The sequence below is a fragment of the Leucoraja erinacea genome, chromosome 27 (assembly GCF_028641065.1).
Source record: "Leucoraja erinacea ecotype New England chromosome 27, Leri_hhj_1, whole genome shotgun sequence".
Taxonomy (NCBI): Eukaryota; Metazoa; Chordata; class Chondrichthyes; order Rajiformes; family Rajidae; genus Leucoraja; species Leucoraja erinaceus.
In genome coordinates, this window is record NC_073403.1 from 13,518,247 (window position 1) to 13,531,122 (window position 12,876).

The following is a 12,876-nucleotide window of genomic DNA, read 5'->3' on the forward strand; positions in this document are numbered from 1 at the left end:
AAAAATCACCTCAATTACTGAAAGTTAAGAGTAATGATCAACAGGAGTGTTAATGACTGAAAAGTTGAATGCCATGTGGTTCCACAGAGCCTGGTGATGGGCTCCTGAGGTTTTAGGGCGTTAGCTAATCTGTACATCTTTTTAACCGCATCATCTATGTCCCACTATCTTTAAGATTTTATTTGTTCCTCCACACCATTTTAATTAACTACGAGGAAATGCACTGGGGAGAAGCAACAAAGTAAAGGACTATACAGTGTAAAATCCTGTTGCTACTCTTCTGCCCAAATGACCTGATCATTGATATCTCCATGCAATCTAAACCAGTCCAACCACAAACCCAATTTTTGTGTCATATGCCAACTTCTTTGACCCGACCCCTAAATTTAGGTCTAATCATTTGCATAGCACAAACAGGGCCGAGTACTCACTCTGTTGAACCCACGCTGGTATCAGCCTTCTAGTCACAATAGCACCTGTTGACCATTCTCCTTTGCCTCCAATCCAGTATTGAATTTAATTTGCCTTTCGATCTTGAATCCCAAAGGCCTTGTGAAAAGCTAAACTCCATGTATACTATTTCAAATGCTCTGCCCTCATTAACCCTCCTTTTTACCTCCTCGAATAATTCAGTCAAGTTAGTTTGTTCTTTGCTGACTATCCCGGATTAATCTGTGCCTATCAATTAAGGTTGCCTTACTTTACTCCTGGGCTAACCTGGGTTTGCTGGTGACACAGGGGAGTCAGACTCCCAGACAAAGTGTGGAGAGGGGTTGGGGCTGGGCAGAGGAGCCCAAAAGGAGGACTGTAAGGGTGAGAATGAAGGGCCAAATAAACAGTGAATGCAAAGAGCACAATGGAAGGGATGACCACCTTTGCTGCTATGAGATCATATGATTGCAGAATACAGGGTACAGGATAGGAATTACCCCCAAGATATCCTTTTGCAATTTAGTTAGGGTCTTGTGACACATTTTCAGCACGGCTGATTGTTATTTTGATGCATGCTCTCCATGATGGAGATTTTCTTGGTAACCAGTTTTATTGCCCAGCAGCAAGGTGAAAATCAATGGGAAACATTCACGTTCCTCCCCCCAGTACAGATGGGGGTGTTTGGATGCAGCAGAAACAAGAAACTGCAGATCCTTGCAGGATACTGATCCTCCTGATTATAACTAAGATTCATCAACAACTACGAGGAACCTGAAATGGGCAGAAGCATAGGGACTCTGGCTCTGAAGCAAACGGTGCCATCGGCTGCAGAACATGAAAGTGTATACCTGATTCCAATCTGGTTTAATCGCAAGGAATGTTTTCTGTGGAACCTCTCCATCTGCTTCCTGACTCAATCATTGCACCTTCCAGTTTATTATGGGGTGCAGCTGTGTTTATTTAAAGATTGAGAGCACTGGTCACTGGGCTGCATGTTGATTTACGGTATCAGAAGTGGGCTTTTAAAGGGTGGTTTGTAGTGGGGAGTGGGAATAGTAACCAAGAGCCCAACACTGTGGGAAAGGGTGCAAAGCTTCCTATCTGCTTCATGCATCCTGTCAAATGAGCAGCATTTCAGCAACAGGCAGCCTGGCTTCCACTGGAGCTGAACCGCAGAATCAAATCATCTCCCAATACACAACAGGCATCAGATATTCATTTCAGAGGAGCGAGTGGATGTTTATAGCCCCAAGCCATTTCTGACAGGATAGAGAGATGTAAACAGGCTGTTTATGAAGAGAGACTGTGTCTCTGGGGTTTACTGAGGCCAAGACTGCCATGTGATTGCATCATAAGGTTGCTTTTTGTTTGTTCAATGTTCGACATCTAGGCATCACTGGTTAGGCCAATTCTACTGTAGAGCTCTAATTGTCCTTGTGAGGTGGTGAGTGGCCTCCATGAACTACTATAGTCCTTTTGGTGAAGGTGTTTGCACTATGCTACGGGGAAGGAGTTATTTGATGAATAAAGGGTGATATATTTGTAGATGTCAGAGACTGCAGGCACTGTGTGCCAGTCTTAGAGGGGATGAACGTTTAGGCAGATCGATAGTATGTTGTTAAAGCTGCAGTCATCCAGATAAAGGGAACATACTTAATCATGCTCCTGGCCTGTGCCCTATACATGGTGGAAAGGCTTGAGAAATTAGGCCACAAGATACCTGATCTCTGACCTGTTCATGTAGCCACAGTATGAATGTGACTGGTCGGAGACTCGGCAGTGGCACTGCCATTGAACATCAAGAACAGAGTAATTGAGATTGGCACAAAAACAAATCTATTGGCCCACCGAGATCCAAGCTGACTATCAGACACGCATTTTTACACTAATCCTTCCCTAACTCATTTTATTCTCTCCACATTCCCATTAATATCTCCCAATTTCCACCACTTATCTACATACTGTGCATTTTACAGTGGTCAATTAGCATACAAACCTGCTTATCTTTGGGATATTGAAGGAAACAAAAGTACTCATAATGGCAAACATCTTCTTTTTTGCCATTATGGCAGAAAGATGATAGGTGAAGGTACAGAAAAAAGCTGGAGAAACTCAGCGGGTGCAACAGCATCTATGGAGCGAAGGAAATAGGCAACGTTTCGGGCCGAAACCCTTCTTCAGACCTTCTTAAACAAGATGATAGGTGAAGTAGCTAAAGATGGTTGGGCTGAGGACACTGCCCAGAGAAACTCTTGCAGTGAAGTTGTAGGATTGGGATCTCCGACAATCATCTTCCTTAGTCCAAGATAATAGACAATAAACAATAGATAATAGGCGCAGGATTAGGCCATTCGGCCCTTCGAGCCAGCTGGGCTGATCATCATGGGATGATCTAGCTCTCTCTTGAAAGCATCCAGAGAACCCGCCTCCACCGCCCACTGAGGCAGAGAATTCCACAGACTCTCCACTCTCTCAGAGAAAAAGTGTTTCCTCTTCTACGTTCTAAATGGCTTACTCCTTATTCTTAAACTGTGGCCCCTGGTTCTGGACTCCCCCAACATCGGGAGCATGTTTCCTGCCTCTAGCATGTCCAAACCCTTAACAATCTTATATGTTTCAATGAGACACCCTCTCATCCTTCTAAACTCCAGAGTGTACAAGCCCAGCTGCTCCATTCTCTCAGCATATGACAGTCCCGCCATCCCGGGAATTAACCTTGTAAACCTACGCTGCACTCCCTCAATAGCAAGAATGTCCTTCCTCAAATTAGGGGACCAAAACTGCACAGAATACTCCAGGTGTGGCCTCACTAGGGTTCTGTACAACTGCAGAAGGACCTCTTTGCTTCTATATTCAATTCCTCATGTTATAAAGGCCAACATGCCATTCGCTTTCTTCACTGCCTGCTGTACCTGCATGCTTACTTTCATAGACTGATGTACAAGGACCCCCAGATCCCGTTGTACTTCCTCTTTTCCCAACTTGACGCCATTTAGGTAGTAATCTGCCTTCCTGTTTTTGCTACCAAAGTGCTACCAAGATATTACTCCAGCTATCAGCTTTTTTTCCCCTCTGAAAGCCCATTGACTTACCACAGATTCTGGATGTCATATCAAATGTGGTCTTGATGCCAAGGGCAGTCACCCATCTCTGCTTTGAAATTCAACTATTTGGTTCATGTTTGATCAAGAATTTGCCGAGACCTGAAGCCCTGTGATCCTTGCAAAACCCTGTTGTAACTCTGCAGGAACGCGAGACCGAATGTGCATTCCTAACTATATCAATAAAGCAAAAGTATGTTCTTTTATTTAGAACCATTGATAAACCTGTCTATTCCCTCAATGCAAGCCTTCCTTGTGTCTTTATCCTGTCTGATTGCTTCTGCAACATGGTTGCTAAGGCTCTGACCTTCAGTGAACGAGACCGCTGTGGTGCTGAAGAATGGCCTTGAATAGTCTGTGCTCAGAAAGCGTGTTTAAGATTGCACCATCTCATTGTCAGCATCAGTCTGGAATGGTAACAGGATGGTTGCTGACACCACTATGAGGGACCACATCACAACCCCCTGAGGTGGATAACAGGTTCATCCTCCATAGGGCTGTATCTGAACATTGTGGCTACACCTAAGCAATCCTAACAACATCTGCTTCATAGCCAGTAATATCTACACCATCAGTTGCACACGCCCTGCCAAAAAATGTGCAGTAGAAATAAGGAACTGCAGATGTTGGTTCACAAAAAAGGCCACAAAGTGCTGCAGTGATTCAGCAGGTGAGGTAGCACCTCCGGAGAATATGGATAGGTGACTTTTCAGGGTTGGGAATCTTCTTCAGAAGAAATATTCTTCAACTGTCCCGAAAGGTCGCCTCTCCATGTTCTCCAGAGATGTAGCCTCATCTGCCAAAGTTCACCATCACTTTGTGTTTTTTATGTGCCAATGAATGTTGCACAATGACATGGTAGATTAGCAGGCTGATGTGACTTGCAGTAGTGCTCAGCGTGTGAGGTGAGGTATATCTAAAAATGTTATCCTTGAATTTTGATTAATAAAGAGCTTTTTAGGTAAGGGATTGATTTGGTGCATGGGCAGTGTCCGTGCTGGTGATGCCTAATGGTGAGATATCGCATTCACTGATCATTAAAGTTACTACAGCATTTTCACCTTTGCAGCATTGGTATTGGTTAATTATTGTTACATGTACAGTACTAAGATACAGCAAAAGGTTTGTGTGCTGTTCTGAATCTGAATCTGAAGTTAAATCACACTATATGAGTACACGCAAGCCATATACAAGTACAACAGCTTGTGCAAAGCGAAAAATACCAGAATGCACAATATAATGTTACAGCATTATCGTGTTACAGTTATAGTTCATGGGAGTAATCAGATCATTTTACCTTTGGAAGGTTTCTCAAACAAGACTCATGGATCCTTGTGGATAGATCACATTTCTCCTACTCCCTACCTTCTTCTGAAAATCCATCAGTGCAATATTCCACAATGTTGGAACCCATTCTCTCCTAGTTTGTTTCGTTACGGAACAGGACAGCACAGGAACAGGCCTTTTGGTCAACAATTACTGTGCCGAACATGCCATGTTAAACTAATTCCTTCTGCCTGCATGTAATCCATATCCCTCTGTTCCCTGCATATTCATGTTCCTATCGGAAAGCCATTAAACGTCTCCTGCATATCGTATCTGCTTCCACTGCCGTTTGCTAATTTAAAAAAACTTGCCCTGCACATCTCCTTTAAACCTGCCTCCCTGTACCTTAAGCCTATGCCCTCTAGTCTTTGGCATTTCCACCCTTGGAAAAAGATTCTGATTGTTTACTCTTTATTTTCCATTTCAGAATAACTTCAACGATGACTTCCTCTTTAAAGGGTTCAGACTGACCTTTATGAGTTTAGGCTAATTATAGGGCGATTATAAAAATTGTCCCCTGCTGAATGAAAATCATAATGTATACATACAATTACAGTGCAAATTAACTGTTAACTAGCTCAAAGTTTACAGACTGCATCAATTGCCTGGCTATAGCAATATAGAAACATCATAAATAGGAGGAGGAATGGGCCCTTTGTGCCTGCTCCCGTCATTCAAATCGTGAAGATGGAGTCAATGGGAGGACGTCTTGTCAGTATGATAGACTGGGCTAAATCCACTGTAATGTTTTGCAGATTTACGCTGAGTTGTTCCCAAACCAAGCTGTGATGCAAGCCAGCAGCATGTTTTCTTTAATGTATCTGTAGACATTTGTAAGAGTCATTGGAAACATGTTGAATTTTATCCATCTCCTCGGGTAGTAGCGACATTGGTTTGCTTCTTGGCTGTTAGTGCCATGTGGTTAGTCCACAACGGATTGATGGTAATATTTACACCAAGGGACTTAGCTCTCAACCATTTCCACTTTGACACCATTCAAGCTGATTGACCCTTGCTTTCTGAAGTTGATAACTAACACCTTCATCTTGCCGACATTGTTTGTGGAAATGTAGCGCACTGAGCCAATTGTTATATTTCTTTATTATTAAATATGAAGTTACTATTGCGCTACATGCAGCCATTGTGTGCAGTTACAAACATCAGTGGCAGTGAGCTAACTCTTCAACCAGAAGAAAGCTGCAGTGTTACTGTCTGCCACCCTTAACAGGCAAATTGGCTTTGCACCGACACTGCTACTGTAATTGGACCTTGTTTCCTGCTTGTGTCCCTTGGTTCCTTCTGCTACTCGCAGATAGATAACTTAGATATACAGGCTGATAACTTGCCCACAGCTGTTACTGGTACTGGTTTATAAGTGGCCTGTTGTGAACTGTAGACAAGGAACCCAGGGGAGTTCCAGGCTTTACTCAACCCCTTAAAAGACACTATGGCCTGGATGGGGAATGCCACGTGAACAATGCAGATCTCATCCTCACTGTACACAATGTACTGAAGGTCCCTGAATGCCAGTTATGAGCTTCTACTTGTGATCACTAGCACAAAGCAGGAGAATGTTCAAAAATAAACTGAATGAATTCGGCAACATTTTGATTTTGTGTGCAGAGGGTAATTGTAACCATTAAGATAGGTGCCAAGACATTGTGTTAAATTATTATTTAAAAAAAGGGAAATTTAAATAAGATATTTATGTAGGAGATGGAGTTACTGCAGATTTCTCAGCCACAAATGGTCACTGAGTACACATAGTCTGTTACGAGAATAGTTACACGATATCGTGGAATTAAGATGTGTGGCATCAAATGAAGTACTCATGGGGAGAAATAGCAGCCCCATGCTGATCTACAAGTTTCTGCATGACGAGATATGTGTTCAGGGAAGTGTTCTCTTGCTTAGCTGCAGCAATCTTGATGGAAGATCAGAAGGAACTTTGGATAAACTGGCAAAATTCTCAAAGCTGAACAGAAAGGTTCCCCTGAAAATCATAGCATTGAATTATACTGTGGTGTCTTTCTCACAAGAGGATCGGCATTGATGCAATGCACTTTCAACTTTTATTGCTAACTCTAATGAAATGAATAACCAGTGGCAAAATCTAAGCTGACTCAAGCAAATGGGTGCTCGGTCTTACTTATCTGCAAATGTTTACTTTGCATTGGTGTCATGCCAGTCCTGATTCCACATTTAGACAATTGGCAATGAAACTGGGGAGCATGAAGCTGAACAATTAAAAATCCTAGATTGATACAGCACAGGAGGGTGCCATTCAGCCCCTCTGACCTATTGTTTAGTAGTTAACTACTAAAACCCTCTCCCTATAACTGTATATATTTTCTCCTTTAAATATTTAACCAGTTTTGCTTCTGCTTCCGGCAATCTTTTAATGTTCCCGATTATATTCATTGCATTTCTTGTTTTAAAATAAGTTTCCTCAAGTTGTCCCTGCTTCTTCTGCCCAACATAAGTTGTTTTTTCTCTGGTTAATGAAGCGTCTGACGTCTCTCCATATTTACTCTGTTAACACTGTTCATAACTTAGAGCATCTTAATCCCAGTCTCCTCATACCTTCGCTGCCTTTAAACAGAAATTCCTAGCTTTTCCAAGTTTTTCTCATCATGTCCATTCAGTTAAGTCCTCACACTGACGCTGCTGTGGTACAATTAAATGAAGTGAAGGACGTGATTGCAGACAGGAGGATATGATGGAAGGCTGCCCTCTTCTGGTGGACAAGCTATTTACTGGTTTTACTGGTTATTATTTTTGTCACGTGCACCGAGATAGTGGTATTACTCAGGCAAATCATATCATACGTGAATGCTTCAGGGAGTGCAAATGCGAAAGTAAACTGAGCACAGAATTTGGTATTGCAGCCGCAGAGAAAGTGCAGATAAAAAATGTGCCAGGATCACAACGTGGTAGATTGGAAGATCGGCGGAATAATCAGGATGCGAATGATCCTTGATGTTGTTGTCTGCTTTCCCAAGGCAGTGAAGTTTAGGTGGAGTAGTTGTAGGTGGAAGGCTTGTGTGATGGACTGGGCTACATTCATAACACTGCAATTTCTTTGCGGTCTTCTGCAGAGCAGTCGCCAAACCAGTGCTTTAAATTGCTTCTTTCTGAATTTACTAGAAATGCCTTGATAATTCTGGAAGATCATTGCCTTGAAAGCCTAAGTCTTCTCCAAAGATGCTGTCTGATCTGCTGAACATTTCCAGCATTATCTGCTTTTATATCAGATCTCCATTTTCTCCTATATTTTTCTTTGAGATAATTCCTAGGTTCAATGAGAGTAATAAGCATGTCACTTCCAGAATCCATGCAGTGGTGCCAATCCAGGGCATCAACATGTTCCTACAGTCAGGAGCATTCCCACATCCAAACCTATTGCCAAGCAATAGAAGTGATGAGTGTAGACTCATGCTGAGGGTGAGTTAAAGCCTGATGCCATCCCTGCCTGCTATTTATAAGGGTGAACGAGAGAGAATGCGAGGTAACATACTACCAGTCAAGGCAACTGATTTGTTGAACAGATTCCATTTCCTGCTGTCAGGATGTATATTGAAATACATCTCACATGAGGCAGTGCAGGCCAATTCACTGGATGTTTTCAGGAGAGAGATATAGCTCTTCGGGCTAACGGAATCAAGGGATATGGGGAGATAGCAGGAATGGGGTATTGATTTAGGATGATCAGCAATAATCATATTGAATGGCAGTGCTTGCTACAGGAGAATTCTGTTTAGGAGAATTCTGTTTAGCTGGGCGAGGTCAGACACATGGTGTCAGTGTAATTCTCATAATGGTAATGAATGGAGAAGTGGTGAGTGCATAACCCTGGTCTTCAATCTGTACAGTGTTTGTACCACTGATGCCCATTGACTGTGGTCTCTTCCAGTCCATATTATCACTGTGGAAGCACGGAGGCACCCTTCATTCCAGCACTCTGACCAACGTCTCAGTTCAGAGCTAGCGATTGAATTGAATTGAATTGAATTTCTGTATTTGTCATTCAAAAACAAGTTTGACTTGACTCAGAAAACGCGATAGATCTGACTATAGAAAAACATAATAAGATAGCAGTATTCAAATTTAAGCTACATCAAATTCTCTCGGCAAGAGTTATCAGACTATTTCAAATTACTAAACAGGAAAATTTTGAATTCGGCGACAAACCACAAACTTCTAGCACGCCAGTTGAGAAAAGTTGAAAAGGACCATACTATCCAAAAAATCAAATCAGGTAAAGGTGAATTGTTAACACTTCCAAAAGACATTAATGAAAGATTTGCACAATTTTATCAAAATTCATATACATCCAAAACATCAACAGAAAGGAGAAAAATCACAAACTTTCTTGATAACTGTAATCTTCCGACACTTAATCCGGTGGAACGAGATGAATTAGGAGCATAGATTTCAATTAAAGAAATAGAAGAGACAATCAATTCATTGAAGAATGGCAAAACACCAGGACCAGATGGGTTTAGTAACGAATTTTATAAAAGATTTTACGAGGTAATTTCCCCGCGTTTATACAACCTTTATACATACGCATTTAAAGAAAAACATTACCACAAACATTAGCTGAATCACACTTATACCCAAAAAAGATAAAGATCTGGAAGACCCGGGATCATACAGAGCAATCGCCCTGTTAAATACAGATCAGAAAATATTAGCGAAAACTTTGGCAAGAAGATTAAGTAAATACATTAATAAATAAATACACTCGGATCAAACGGGGTTTATACCCAAGAGACACTCGTTTAATGATTTGAGACGCCTTTTTAACATAATGTACTCACACAGAACGATAAAAGAAGACATCAATTATTTCATTAGATGCAGAAAAAGCATTTGATCAAGTAGAATGGAAATATCTTTTTACAGTATTGCAAATATTTCAGTTGGGAGAAAATGTTATCTCATGGATAAAACTGTTATATGATAAGCCGACTGCCAGAATACTGACTAACCATATACTCTCACCTACGTTTCAGTTATCCAGGGGCAATAGACAGGGATGTGCATTATCACCCCTGTTATTTGCCCTTGCGATTGAACCTCTAGCGGAAAATATAAGAGTACATCCGAACATTCATGGCTATAATACTAAATACTCCAATAATAAAATATCATTATATGCAGATGATGTATTATTATATATCACCAATTCCCAAGTTAGCATTCCAAGTATATGAAATCTTATAGAGGAATTTGGTTCCTTTTCAGGATATAGAATAAACTGGAACAAAAGTGAAATTATGTCAATAAAACCTCAAGAGCTGATACACCTAAAATTTCCTTTCAGAATTGCTACGGAAAAATTCAAATATCTGGGTGTTCAGGTAACCAGAAAATATACTTCTCTATTCAATGCAAACTTCCCTCCTTTAGTTACTAAATTAAACGCTCTTATTCAATTTTGGAAAACAATTCCGATGTCTCTAATAGGTAGAATAAATGCTATAAAGATGATCTTCCTCCCACAAATCCTGTATTTATTCCAATTAATACCGATACATCTTCCTTAATTTTTTTTCCAAAAACTTGATTCTCTGATTACAAACTTTATTTGGGATTATAAAACACATAGAATTCATAAACGGCATCCATGTAAACCCAAAGAAACTGGTGGATTGGCTCTCCCCAACTTCTTATACTATTATTGGGCAACGAATATTAAAAATGTAATTACTGGCTGGACAATACAGGCCAACAGGTAAATTGGTTAATAATTGAGAGAGAGGATTGTTCGCCTTTTAACATAGGCGCGATTCGTCTGTCTCCAATAAATTTGAAGAACACACTATATGAGAAAAATCCGATTATCCACATTACTTTACGAATCTGGAGACAAGTGAAATCAACCTTTAAACTGAGAAATGTATCTCTTCTTTCATCAATTGCCAATAATCCTTTGTTCAAGCCATCTATTTTAGACAAAACATTTACATATTGGGAAAGATTAGGAATCAAAAAATTTGATCTTTATGAGATGGGAATTCTTCTCTCATTCTCTCAAGAATTACAGTCGAAATATCACCTGAAAGGTAATCAATATTTCAGATACCTTCAAATTCGAGACTGTCTGAAAACAGATACCCAAGACTACCAAGCTTTGCTGCCAGACATACTAGACAAATGTATGAATAGAAATTCGGAGTCAAACAAGTTAACATCATATCTGTATAACACCCTTTTAAATATAGAAATCCCATCGTCAGAAGTGATTAGAAGAGCCTGGGAAGAGGAACTTGGCCTAAAAATTCTAAAAGATAGATGGGAAGAAAAACTTTCATATATACACAATTGTTCGATTAACGTTAGACATTCGTTAATTCAACTTAAAATACCGCACAGACTCTACTACTCAAAGTCTAAACTGAATAAGATCTTTCCAAATGTATCTCCTATTTGTGATAAATGTCTCCTTCAGGAAGCATCTATAACACATTCCTTCGCCTCCTGCATAAAGTCACATAATTTTTGGAGAGGAATTTTTGAAAATTTCTCAAAAACATTAAAAACAAAATTGGACCCCGACACGGAATTGATTATTCTAGGTACGTCAGAAGCCTGCTCTGAGCTATCATTATTTCAAAGACGTTTCCTTATTTATGGCCTGACAAACGGCAAAAAAACAAATACTCAAATTTTGCAAACATACATCTGTCCCTACTCTTAAAATGTGGATTACAAACATGTCTGAGACGCTACATCTTGAAAATATTAGACTTGTCTTAGCAGAAAAACCAGATCATTTTCCGAAGACATGGACACCATTCATTGATTTATTACAAGGATAGTATGGTACAACACAATTTTGGAGTTAAATCTAATTACGGATTGGGTGATGGGTGGGGAGGGATGCGAGGCAGGTATATCATCACTTTTCTCTACCTTTCTTTTTTGTCCTTTTATTCCTCTATTCCTTTTTGATTTCTTTTATTTACGCACTCTTTGGCTACACCACTTTGGTAATCTAGGGGTTCTATCCTTGCACAATCCACTTTTTCTCTCTCTTTCTTTTTCTCCTTTCTTTTCTCCTAACTATAGCTAAAAGTCAAAATTGAAGCTGTCCAATAACTGTATGATGTCATATGCCGTTGGTTATATTTTTGTACACTTGCTTCTAATAAATAAAAATTAAAAAAACAAAAAAAACAAAAACAAGTTTGAACGAAATGTTGTTGACATGCAGTCATTAGAGTAAAAAAGCAACAAAACACTCAATTTAACACAAACATCCTTCACAGTGACTCTCCAGGCACCTCCTCACTGTGATGGAAGGTAAAAAAAGATTGTACAATTGATCACTGCTAATTTTTCCATGGGAACTTGTAGCAATGCAGGTCTCTGCTATTGCCCTTTATTTTCCCAAGGCTCAGGCTAATGAGGTGTATGTATTTTACTTTTCATTCCAGGCATTTATGAGGACCACGCCGCAGGAACTCTGCACTTCCTGCAATAAAACGGTGTATCCCATGGAAAAACTGGTTGCTGATAAGCTTATTTTCCACACCACCTGTTTCTGCTGCAAGCATTGCAAAGCTAAACTGAGGTGAGATATGAAATTAAACTCTTGTAAAATTCTGCATTCAGCTCCACAATCTACGACACCAGCCACTGCACCAATAGCTCAGTTTAGCAGTCGGTAGAAGTGCATTTCACACCAGAAACCTTCCAGGTTAACTCCTGGTTTGTGCTGAGATATTAATGTGAACTGGCCTCATGCTCCATGAGGTACAGAAGTGGGTACAGCCAGCTATAAGTATAGGAGCAGGGAGGCTCTACTGCAGTTGTACAGGGTCTTGGTGAGACCACACCTGGAGTATTGCGTACAGTTTTGGTCTCCTAACCTGAGGAAAGACATTCTTGCCATAGTACAGAGAAGGTTCACCAGACTGATTCCTGGGATGTCAGGACTTTCATATGAAGAAAGACTGGATAGACTCGGCTTGTACTCGCTAGAATTTAGAAGATTGAGGGGGGGGTC

General features: G+C 40.4%; 1 protein-coding gene across 1 annotated transcript in view; it reads left to right on the forward strand.

The window, feature by feature from the left end:
* The window catches only part of limd2 (LIM domain containing 2), a 38,910-nt gene that overhangs the window by 17,578 nt on the left and 8,456 nt on the right, over positions 1-12,876 (forward strand). Inside the window, exon 2 of the mRNA XM_055657090.1 lies at positions 12,305-12,441. Coding sequence (XP_055513065.1) covers positions 12,305-12,441 — 137 coding nt within the window. The remainder of the gene's footprint in view (positions 1-12,304; positions 12,442-12,876) is intronic.